Source organism: Vicugna pacos, chromosome X (assembly GCF_048564905.1).
Source record: "Vicugna pacos chromosome X, VicPac4, whole genome shotgun sequence".
Classification (NCBI taxonomy): Eukaryota; Metazoa; Chordata; class Mammalia; order Artiodactyla; family Camelidae; genus Vicugna; species Vicugna pacos.
This window is the reverse complement of record NC_133023.1, coordinates 13,951,284-13,963,606: the sequence shown is the minus strand read 5'-3', so window position 1 is coordinate 13,963,606 and position 12,323 is coordinate 13,951,284. Positions and strand designations below refer to the sequence as shown.

Below are 12,323 nucleotides of genomic sequence, written 5' to 3'. Positions count from 1 at the left end.
GAAGTTAACTGCTCAAATAGGTGAAAGAAAAGCCGACCATGAACTTAGCCACCCCCCCACCCTTTACACACACAATGCTATGTTGTTAATATTTTATTTTTTGATAGAATACTCGTTTAATTTTGGGAAATGATTTTCTATTTTCTTTCTTGTTCCTGCAATGAGCAGCAAAACACAGGAAAGCTGTTATCCCCTGAAAATAAGGATAGAACACGAGCATAGGACACTTTAGCTGGATTAAAGATGGGTTTCATCACCTTTGGGGAAATGTATATGCTAGATTGCTTAATGAAAATGGAGTACCAGATATAGGAGTGTATGTTTACTAGAAAGAGAAAGTCTTTCATACCTGTGCTTGTAGGCAGCCCTGGAGGCAATTGACGAACTGGACCTTTTTGGAGCCCATGGAGGACGCAAGTCCGTGATCCACGTCTTACCCGATGAGGTCGAACACTGCCAGGTAATGGCTCAAACCTCTCACATTCCAGAGAGTAGGGAAGGAGACCCATGGAGTGGAAGACTTGGGCTCCAGTTCAGATTCCTCACCTTCCTAGCTTGGTGGTACTTGGCTTCTTTGAGCTTCAGTTCCCTCATTCATAAAATGAGCATACTGGTCCCTTTCCCTCCTCCTGCACAAGGCAGTCATAAGGATCAGAGTAAATCAACTTAGTTTGTCAGAGTACTTTGTAAGAAAGTACTGTGCAAACATAAGACACAACAATGATGTATATATGGAGGCAACAATCAAGGCAACCTTGTTTTGTTGGAGGCAAAATCTGCTTTATGTTTTTTGAGCATATAGGTGGTTTTCTCTCAGGTTTATTTCATGAAGTCCCCAAATTAGATGACTAGCAAGCAGTAGCTCACTTGGGGAGAGAATGGGGAGGGGCAGAACGGATGGTGGAGGAGAGATGATATGGGAGAAATGGCAAATTAGTAGAACCTCTATAGAATACAGGTCAGAGAAAGGTGTGATTTAATGCATTTAGTGGATAGTAGGTCACTAGTAGCTGGCAAATCAGCAAACTCTTCTGTAGTGCGGGCTCCCTGTGTGTCAGGTACTATGCTGGGGCTGTGGGAATGAGATACATACAAACTTGTAAGCAGAGAGCTTCCTTCCGGTTGGGGTATATGTTTCAGGCAGAGAGAGCCTAGGAGCAGTGACTAGTTCAAGAACTGGGCTTGGGGTCAGTTGGCTTTAGAAAATGAAGCTTTGTTCTGAAGCTGAAGGGTTCCCCTATATGTACCCCCTACTTCTAGCTCATTCCATTTTCCCCCATTAAATAGTCCTTAATGGGGAATCTGCTAGATCTTGGGGTAAGGTTTAATAAAGTCAAGCTGGTATGCATCTTATAATTGGGCAGACCCTAGTGGAATTTGCATGAGCTCTTTAGCCAGCTGAGCCTGGGTTAGAATCCTAGCTCTGTCACAGGCTAGCTTCATGCTCTTCAGCCTGAATCTCTGTATCTGAGTCTTCATGTGTGAATTGGACATAGTTCTCGAGTTCCTTCTTTGTATGGAAGATTTAATAAGCTTATGTCTGCAGGGGTCTAGTCCCAAGTCTATACATGTTAGATCCCAGTGTTAGCTCCCTTCCCTTACTGAACTTTTCTTTTTAATTTCACCTTCCTTTAGTTTACAGTGCCTAATGCAACCACCTTATAATTGAGGCCATATTATAGTGCCACTAAGTAACCCATTCTTTCTAGGACCAAATTAATTCTGTTTCAACTAAACCTTTTTGCCTGTTCATGTGGTCTTCTGGATTTGACTCCTTGAAGTGGCTCTTGGGTCACCCAGTCCAACTGGTCACATTCCACAGAAGCCAGACATTTCTCCATGCTGGCCCTTTATGTGTTCTCTTCTCTGTCTCTCTCTTTACAGCCAGGACACACTAGCCTGCTGACAAGGTAGTCCTTAGCTCCTCTTCTGTGTGTCCTAAAGGCCCAGCAAGGTCAACAGAAGGCATGGAAGGAAGGGAGACACACAGTTCTCAGCATGGGTTCCAGGCATACCACCACTCTCCCCAACCCCCTTTTCTCCTGCAAGGAACAGGAAGCATTGGCTGGGTAGGCAAGGTTACCCAGCAAGGGCTATGTTGGTAGGAAAAAGCTCTACTAAAATTGGCAGACTCATTCAGATGTTCCCTTGGGGTAAAGTCGTAGTCTCTAGATACTGTTTGTCACTATTAGTACTTCCCAGGTTAAAGCCACCTGTTTGTTTTTCCTTCAGTCTATTCTCTTCTCCATGCTGCCAAGAGCATCGACGTCTAAGGAGATTGATGCTGGGCTTCTTTCCATTATTTCTTTCCCGGCCTTTGCAGTGGAAGATGTGAACCTTGTGAATGTGACCAAAAATGAAATTATTTCCAAGCTCCAGGTAAGCATTGGTCATGCTGGTGCCCTTCTGCCCTCTGTAAAGTGCCCCTTTCAGACAGTGACATGGAGCAGCTCACCCAGGCCTTGGTTCTCTATGAGGTCAGTGGCTTAGTATCTAAGTGGACTCACAGAGGGAGGTATCCAAAGCTGAGTCTAGAGGTAAGAAAAAGAAGTCACAGAGTGATCAGTGCCTTATTCTCTTTCTAAGTAGCAGAGCTTCAACTCAAGCTGGCACCTTTGAATCCCAATTAGTACCACTCCTGTACTTCTAAGGCAGAGCTTCTTAACCCTTTGGAGATCACAGACAGACTCCTTCAAGAATCTCTTGAAAGCTATAAAGTCCCTGCCAAAAAAAAAATGCATATGTCCCAATATCCTCAAACTCTTCACACAATTTCTGAATACTTGGCGATCCCAAAGTTAAACTGAGGTTAAAAAAATCCCTGCTCTGAGGTGAAATGCAGGAACTATGACACATTACACCAAATTGGGAAGGTTATTCAATACTGCAGCCAACTGAAGTTATCAGTAAAATGATCAAAGAGAGTAAGTTTCCTAAAGTGAAATCTGCATGTTGATGATCCTCTTGAGATTTGGTGAAAAATGCTTTTAGCCTTTGTAAACAAAGGGGTACAGGGTCTCCAACTGTATCCCCCAAAATAGGCGCTGCCTCAGCCAGGGGCCAGTGGGGAAAACAGAACCTCTTTGTTTTGGGGAAGTAGGCAGGGAGTTAAGGTAGGGAATGAAGTGTTTCAAGGGGAGCAGCTTCTAGACTGGGCCTCACCAGGACACCCTGAACACTGTGGGGCTGGCCACAAGGAGCTTGCTGGCCTCCACAGCCAGTGCTAGAGCAGCCCCATGCACTTAAGATATGGGGAATGTACACCTCACAGTGCGATTCAGGGATTAGGGAGGCAGATTAAGAGAACACTGCCATTGTCCTTCTTTCGTGACACCCAAGAAGCCGGAGAGGAACACGAGCCTGCAGCAGGAAAACCAGCAGCCAGGGCCCTAAGCCATAGGAAGCCCCACCACCTCCCTGCCCTACCTCTTGCAGGAAGCAGGCTCCTTTGCATCCAGGGCCTAACTAACTGAAGAATCTGGAATGTCCTTGTGGCTTTCCAGTCTTTGAAATAGAAGCAGTCCAATCCACATGTCTGTCTGGGCGGCTTCTCCAAGCAGTGAGGGTCCTTCAGCATCTTTACACAATGCAGCAAATCACAATGGAAGGATGTTGATTCAGTGACCTCTTGCATCCCTGATACTTTAGTGGGAAGTTTTGGTATTCCCTTCCAAGCACTGATCAAATCTGAATTTACTTTGCTTATGACTTTAAAATAACTTTTTGTACTGATAGCAAAGTGTGCATGGTAGTCATTTCGTTACTAAAAGATTCATGGGAAAGGAGGTGAAGGGCTGACTTGAATCAAAAAGGCAAAGAAATTCTTATGTTTCATCAAATGCACCTTTTTTCTTTATCTTCTTAGGGGCGTTATGGATGCTGTCGCTTCCTTCGAGATGGTTATAAAACCCCAAGAGAGGTTGTATTTAAAGATTGTTTCTTCTGATTCCTTAACTGCTTCATATCTAAGTTGCCACTGTAGTGTTCTCCCTCTTTTGATTATAAAAATTACATTTTGGAATATCGGCAAGGGAAGTCTTAATTTTGGAATCAGCAAGCTAGAGTAAGGCAATAAAATAGTAAGATCATCAGGAGGACAGCAAGCTGGTCATTTAAAACAGCTTGTACACAAGGACAAACAGTTCTGTGGCTCACACGTTTTTTAAAAGGCCAACTGTGGCCTCCTCCTTGGGTTCCTTTGCCATAGTGACTGATAAAATGATATCAGTAAAACAGATAGTCTGCCCAGCACTGAGATGCAAATTGCTATTTACTTGTTACAGAAATATAAAAAGCTTAATAAAGTACCAAAGGGTCTTGTGTATACTTGGTTTTCTTCTCTGAAATTTTACCATGGAAAACTGCCAAAAAGAGCATCTCCTCATTATAGTAGAATCCTAATCATACCAGCTTCAAAGCTGAATTGAATCAGAAAGCAAGGGAGACCCAGTGAGTAACAATGGTATTACGTATATAACCCGACATCCCCTTTTAGAGGGTTTACCTGTTTGGTTCCAGGACCCAAACCGATTGCATTATGATCCTGCTGAACTAAAGCTCTTTGAAAACATTGAATGTGAATGGCCTGTGTTCTGGACGTATTTCATAATTGATGGGGTCTTCAACGGTGATGCCGTTCAGGTGAGAAAATGGTGGGTGTTGTGTTGGTAATCAGCAATTTCGTTCCAGTGGTGTGATGATTATTATTAGAACATAGGGTTATGCAAGAATTTAGGGCACTGTTTTAGTTACCTACTGCTGCTTAACAAACTTTTCCAAAACTGAATGAATTAAAGCAATAACTATTTTATTTGCTCATTATTCTGTAATCTGAGCAAGGCTCAGCAGGGACAGGTTGTCTGCTTCACCTAGTGTCAGCTGGGACGGTTCAGTGGGGCTGGAGGATCTACTTCCGAGACGGCCCCCCTCACATGGCCGGCAGCTTGATGCTAGCTATTGGCCTGGGCCTGAGCGCCCCACAATGTGGCTAGCTTGGGCTCCTCACAGCCTCTGGGTCGTGAGGCTTTTCACATGGTCGTCGTCTTCTCTCAGAATGCAAAAACAGAAGCTGCCAAACTTTCTTAAAGCTTAGTTCCAGAACTGGCAGAATGGCACTTCTGTTGCATTCTGCTGTTGAACAGCTGTTGTTACCAAAGCAGGTTTGTTTTGCCAGAGCCCAGCGAGCCAAAGCCCTGAGACGCCAAGGTTTGCAGCAAAGAGAGGGTTTACTTCCAAACAAGTCTCAGGTTTGTCTGTCCCACGGCAAGGGGCTCGGGGTATTTATGGGATAAAGAATAAAGCAGCAGGGCAGTCTGAGGCATGGGGAAAGCTGATTGGAAAAAGATGAGCTAAGCATCATTCTCCACAAGCGTAGCTAAGCTCCAGGCCTCTGCACAGTCCAAAATGGAGGTCCTGAGCGCGCTCTGAGGGTGGAGTTTTCAGCCCTCTGACGTCAAAAGGTCACTCACGCATGCCCAGTTGGACACTGTTGATTAGCCTGACCCAATCCATTACATCTGAGGGCTTTTTATCACAAGGCACTCAAGGGGAGGGGACTACATAAGGCTGAGGCCGAGGAGGCTGGGCTCATTACAGTCTTCCGCAGACAGGTTTTGTTGCTGCCGCTCTTTTCAGACCAGCCGTGGTTTCGCCATCTTCAGCTCTAGTTTAAAGGTACTCTCAGTTAATGTCTTGGTTAATGTATCAGCCTCCTAACTAGTCTCCCAGCCTCCAGCCTCGCTTGTTGCTGTGTCTCCACACCACTGCCAAGGTGATCTTATTAAAAAACAGATTATGCTACTGCCTTACTTAAAAGCTTTGAATGGCTTCCTGATTGCTTTGGGGGTGAAGTGCAACCTCCTCAGATCACATGTTCTGGGGTAGGATACGTAATCTAAGATTCGTTTTAGTTTTTGAAATCTGCCATCGCTCAGGAATGCCGAGGTGTTTCAGAAGCATCATTAAGCTTGAAATATTAATATTTCCCCATGATTGAGTCTTACTCTTATGCTTTAGTGATTATCATGGATCTTATGTTTGCTTTTTTATCCCAAGACTTAAAGATCTCAAAAGGATTGAGTTGGAATTTCAATTATGAACAAGTTTGACAGTTGTCAGAAACAAAAAGCTAAGGAGACAGAAAAGCCTGTGCTTAGTACTTCATTTTCTAGGTCCCACAGAATTTACTACTTTTCGCTTGTACTATCTCTTCCACTTGCTGCCCAGTGACATTTTAAAAAGGATGCACCGTGTCAGGCTTTGTTGTCCATGCATTTCAAAAGAAAAGAAAATGAGATCTGGAAGGCATTTGGGCTCTCCAAAGATGAAATGTGTTAAATAGCTGGGTGGCTGGTTAAGGTTTTTTCTGTTTCTTCATTTCCTTTTTAATATATAGGTTTTTATCACTGCCTTTTTAATTTAATGGAAACATTTACATCAACAACCTTTGTTGTATTGAGTAGCGCATCCTCAGAATTGGGGTACATGGATCATAGTATGTACACTTTTCCTCACATCTGATTCCTTCAGCAGATATTTCTTGAGCAATAAATGTTTGAACGAGGGCTTTTTAAGTGGAAAATTACCAACAGGTGGGAATGGGATGTACCGCTTAAGAGCTGGCCTCCATTCCAAGACGTTTATAGTCTAGCTGGTGAGACAAAATTTAAATATATGAGAAGTTAAGAGTGAAATATTTAAATCATGAGTTAAATGCAACACAGAAAAATTATGAGCCGCATTTAACTCCTCGTAACATTTGCTGTCAGCAAGAGTTCCAGTTCCTCCTGTACTCCTTGAGCTGAAGGCATATGTGCATTTCTTAGCCCTGGGTCCTACTTCTAATCTGTTGCCGAGAGAGCTGTTTTTCTGTGTTGCACTGCCATTACAGCACTAACGACCCCTCTTGCATATCCTGGGGGATGGGGCTATTTTCCAGGTCCAAGAATACCGAGAGGCCCTGGAGGGGATATTAATCAGAGGCCAGAATGGGATCCACCTGGTGCCCGAACTCTATGCCATCCCGCCTAACAAGGTAACCAGGTGCTGCTTATCTGGAACGAAGTGAGGTGGTGCTTGGCCTTTTGGCATTTCTCATGCGCCTTTCAGACCTAACACTTTATCCCCAGGAGAAGTGGTTTCTAAAGCCTTTGGTAGTGTTCTATCCAGGAGAATGGCTTTGGACCAATGCTTCACCTGGGTACCCAAGGGAGGCATCACTTGAGGACCTTCAGACGATGCCTGTCCCTCTCCTGAGTGCAAGGCCTAACAGGCCCTAAAAAGCACAAAACACTGTTGGGCACCATGTTCTCACACGTTTCCATGGAAGAAGAAACCAGACAATCTCCCTGGGGGAGTGGACAGACGTACAGGCACACCTTGCTTGACTGCAACTTCACAGATAGTGCTTTTTTGTTTGGTTGGTTTTTGTTGTTATTGTTGTTGTTTTAACAAACTGAAGGTCTGTGGCAACCTTTCCTCGAGTTTTTCCAACAGCATTTGCTCACTTGGTGTCTCTATGTCACGTTTTGGCAGTTCTCACAATATTTCAAACTTTTTCATTCTTATTTGTTATGGTGACCTGTAATCAGTGATCTTTGATGTTATTTCTACAACTCAATGAAGGTTCAGATGATGGTTAGCATTTTTTAGTCAGGTATTTTTAAATTAAGATAAATACATTTCTTTTACACAGAATGCTATTGCACACTTAATAGATTCCAATATAGTGTGAACATAACTTTTACATGCACTGGGAAACCAAAAAATTCATGTGACTTCCTTTATATTCATTTTACTGGAGTGGTCTGGAACTGAGGTCTGCCTGCATAGGGGTAGTTGAGAATCTCTTCCTTTGAGTCGAGCATTTCCTGAGCTAGAGCTTGAGTTACCACTTGGAAGCCGTTCTATACCAGGGGAGAGAAACTGGCCAGTTCCAAGAAGATGCCCAAAGATAGTTTTGTTCTATCCAGTTTCCTAAATTGGGTCATGGTGGACCTATATATTTTAATGGGAAGATTTCCTTATATCTCTTTCATGTTTAGAAGGAAAGAATTCAAGGCTCTTTGTCTTTCGAATATTCCTGTTGCCTCAAGCACATGGTCAGGGGACTGGCAAGAGTCTTTGAAATTATCTGCCTCAGTTCAGAGAGGCTGTGGAACCTGTCAGAGCTCAGACAGCACCGGGCTCTGCCTGGAACCAGACTCCAAGGCAGGGCCTCCCCACAGCCCCACGCTGCCTCCTAATGGGCAGTGCATTTGTAGAGGAGAGCCCCTCACTGTGCAAATCAGGCCTTGGAGCCTGCGGGGGCTGTTTTCTCTCTGAGTGTTAGAGACCTAGATTTCCTGCAAATGTATTCATTTTATTATGTATGATGTGTATGTGTCGGTGGGGGAGGGGCTGACGGTGAAGCTAGGGGTTGTTCCTAGCAAACACGTGTTCAGGTGCCCCTTTTGCTTAATGTTTACCTCAGCAAATAGTTCTGAGGCACCTGGCAAAACAAAATTAGTTATGGGAGGTAATTTGGGAGCTGGAAGCAGAGCAAGGAAAAATAAACTAGCTTTAGGGGTATTTTACCTGTTTTATGGTAGAGAATAACCATCCATCCGTGTTCTACTAAAAGGCACATTTCCTGACTGTAGTAAATGGCTCAGTGTTATAAGCAAGCCCTCCTTTTCTCTCTGAACAGTTCTGGCTACATGTTGTAAAAAGTTACTCTGCAGCTTTCTTCTCTTCTAAACTCCACACTGACCTTTGGGCTTCTCCTTGTCATTTCAACATCCTCCTTTACCCCAGTGTGCTTACATATCAGCTGAGCACTGACTTTGAACATTCTTTTATGTTGAGCACAGTCTATGTTGGTTGCTTCCAGGTGACAGCTGGGAAGTTTCAACCATCACATCAGTAACATGTAGAGACCACTGCAGAGAGGGCCACTTAAACCCATATGGTACTTTTTTGCAAATTAGAAAAAAATGTCTCATCCTTGGAGTGCCCACAGCTCTGGGCCAAGGCGGCAGCCAGCCTGGGTTTCAGCATCACTCATTTCCTCAGCCGGACATGCTTTTGCAAGGTGCTGCTGCCCACAGGGGGCCTCTGTTGGACAGCTGGAGACTAATGCAGATGTGCCCAGCAGATGTGCATGTAGCAGCTGCTCCAGACCAGGCAGCAGACTAGGTAGTGGGGCACAAAGGGCTCATGACGCCAGCTCTGCCTCTGCAAGCTTGCAGGCTGGGAGGGTCAGAGGAGCAAGTTCGTGGGATGGAGGGCAGACAGAGGAGTGGTGGCTGCAAAGGCCTGGTGAGTTACAGGACATGCAAGCAGACTGGAAGGACTGAAGGGGAGAGGCACAACCTCCGCAAGGAGGCAGGAGATGGCAGTGGATGCGAGGAGGGCAGAGCCATGCTGTCTTTTGATCCAGACACCTTGTCTACCTTCTGTTCTTTGCATCGACTATTTCCCACTCCAGATCTGTGCAGTCTTAACATCTCTTACGTTTCACGAAGCTTTAACGTACAGTTTGATTGTAATAAGTAATCCTGCACACTGCAAAACATCCAGGACTCTATAGAAGAAAATAATTCTGATCTCACAGATACAACCACTATGACGTTTTGAAGAATCTCCCTCCACATATTATCCTATTTGATTATTTGGTTACTAGTGACGTTTAATTTTGTTCAGTTTATGAGCTTAAGTTTTTCTCAGTTTAATATAGCGAATTTTATTAATATATATAATATAAATATAGTAATAACATCACTGATTAATCCACAAGTAGAGAATGACTCGCCTCATGGTACAATTTTCCCCTTTGGAGAAAGATGAATGTTTCCTATTTCCTTCAATTGGCTTATGTTTTCTGGAGGAAGAAAGTGGTCACTGCCATTACCTCAACCAGTGAACATTGTAATGACTGAAAACACAAAGGTCAGCATGGAGTTTACAACAGAGAAAGTTGCAGACTAAGTTGTACTTACAACATGTAGCCAGCACTGTCCATCAGAGAGAGAACTATATCTTATTTTGATAAGTCAGAAGCCCCTCATGGATTCAGCTTTTTGAGTCCCTGATGGAAAATTTGTGATCTAGTACAATTGTTTTTCCTCAGTAAGTAGCGCCACCTTCTGGTAACTTTCTTGCGTAGGCACAGAGTTTACGAACCCTTGGGGAGAGCAAGATAGCAACCTGACCTAGCGTCCAGCACTGCACTACTATGGCTGTAGGCTGATGGTTTAGATCACTGCACCCGTAATACAGCCAAATAGAAGCATGAACTGTGGAGTTTCTTGTTTCCCAGAGCTGCACTCAAGGAAGGCAGCCCAGGCTTCCAGTGCCTATCTCTCTGCCTTTTGCCATCCATGTACTTGTGCGAAGAGCACTGACCTGGAACCAGGCCTAGATTTGAGTTGTGCTTCTGCTGCCTTTAGCCACCCCCTGCAAGGGTCTCAGCCTCCCTGGCCCAGTTTTCGCACAGAATTGGTGTGGAGGATCAAATGAGTGGCGTTATCTAAGTCTTCAGTGTACTCCCCACGGTCCAATGCTGTTGGCCTTTTTATCCTCTGACATTCTGACTTGGGTTTTTCTCTTTGCCAGGTAGATGAAGAGTATAAGAATCCTCACACGGTGGACAGAGTTCCTCTGGGGAAGCTGCCCCATCTGTGGGGTCAGTCCTTGTACATCCTCAGCTCCCTGTTGGCAGAGGTAGGGGACTTGGGGGCTTCACAGACTGGAAACCATCTGATTGTAAGTTCAGGGGACCCCAAAGAGCACAGGGGCTCTCTGGCCAGTGTGGCTATGAATGTCTTTGGCATCTTCATGGCTTTAAAGTCAATAGGTTGGGGTTGGCTCTGAGACTTGAGACCTGGCCTTGTGTGTCCATATTTGCAGTAAACCGTTTCAGGGTTAGCTGCAAGCCAAACACTCTGTCCATCCCCCAACCCCTCTTCCCACCAGTATTCATGGTCTGTGGCTGGAACTTGGTTAAGTTGATGGTCAGCAGGAGGCGGGAAGCTCCTCAGTGGGGATCAGCACATGTATGAAAGATGCAGGGTTTGGGAAGCTCCTCCATTGGCTTTCAGCCACCCCCAGCGCGGTCCTCAACACAGGAAGCAAAAGGACTGACTCTCTAGTGCTCTCCACAGGCAGGGGCAGCATTCTGACTTTTCTGTAGTGAACCTTCCATCAGATGTTCCTTCAGCTCACAACACCCCCACACAGAAGGTCTACTGCCTCTGAATCATTCCTTCTTGTTAAGCATTTTCTTGCCCCCAGGCTTAAGTTTTTTAAATGCAAATGCTTTTTTGCCAACTAAAAATGTGGGCGACTTTATCAGATGGGTTCATCTTCCCTGAGGGGATCCTGCCCAGCTGAGTGCTCTGGACCCCTGGGGAGGGGTATTGCAGAAAGAGCCCAGGCGAGCAGTGACTTGGTACCACTGGAGTTCCTGGTGGTAGAAGGGACCAGAGTAAAGCTATCACAGTGCAGCTGGCCCTTAGGTTCAGAGATGGAGCAGTTGTTTCATGGGTGTGATCATCTCTCCAATTTCATGGTCATGTCCTTAGGGGTAGAGACTGGGTCTTACACATTTCTCTTTATTAGTAGGGAAAATGCATATATCTCCTTTGGAAAGCCAACCCTGCCTGCAACTAGCTCTATAACCTCAGGCAGTTCCCTTAACCTCCCTGGGCCTCAGTTTCCTTATCTGTAAAGAGGTTGGGCTTGATCATCTCTGTGATACCATCCAGCTCTGATTTCTGTATCAGTGAGATGGGAAACCATAAAATAATTCTGCTTCTGTTTCTTGCTCTTAAAAAGGCCCTCATCTGGGCTTAGCATTAGGTCCATTTTTTCCTTAGACCTCCCAGAATACCTTGATCCCCTCTTTTAGGGTTCCAATCATTTATAGATAATGTGAGGATGTCCACATACAAAGAGTACTCTCTGCAAGCGGGTGGGGGGGGGAGCTTTGTGTTTTAGGACAGTCAGCCCTGGGCCAAGTCCCACTCTACAACTTACCCTAAGCCTCGGTTTCCCCACCTGTAAGATGGAGCCAATAGCAGTGCCTACCTGTTAGGAGTGCAGGTACGGGGCCCAGCATGGTACCTGGCACGGGATAAGGGCTCAGGAAGCATCGGTTACCTTTGTTCTTTTTGCTCACACAAGGGTGGCATATTTGCCTAGCCCTGGAGAACTAGTTGCTGTAAATGCAATACGTTTATCAGTGCTCCCTAAGTGGTATATTGCGGTTCAGAGAAAATAAGCAATTGACTTGAAAAATATGAAGGAATAAAATACTATCTTGAGCCCCAAAATATTTTGTTTTC

The 12,323-nt window shown here is 44.9% G+C and overlaps 1 protein-coding gene across 3 annotated transcripts in view; it reads left to right on the top strand.

Annotated features, from left to right (window-relative positions):
* PHKA2 (phosphorylase kinase regulatory subunit alpha 2) overlaps window positions 1-12,323 on the top strand; it is a 75,248-nt gene that overhangs the window by 36,449 nt on the left and 26,476 nt on the right. For all 3 annotated transcript variants that reach the window (XM_006217695.4, XM_072955725.1, XM_072955726.1), the window contains 6 exons: window positions 362-460; window positions 2,233-2,379; window positions 3,866-3,919; window positions 4,519-4,641; window positions 6,938-7,033; window positions 10,594-10,701. In XM_006217695.4, the coding sequence (XP_006217757.1) occupies window positions 362-460; window positions 2,233-2,379; window positions 3,866-3,919; window positions 4,519-4,641; window positions 6,938-7,033; window positions 10,594-10,701 (627 nt within the window). The remainder of the gene's footprint in view (window positions 1-361; window positions 461-2,232; window positions 2,380-3,865; window positions 3,920-4,518; window positions 4,642-6,937; window positions 7,034-10,593; window positions 10,702-12,323) is intronic.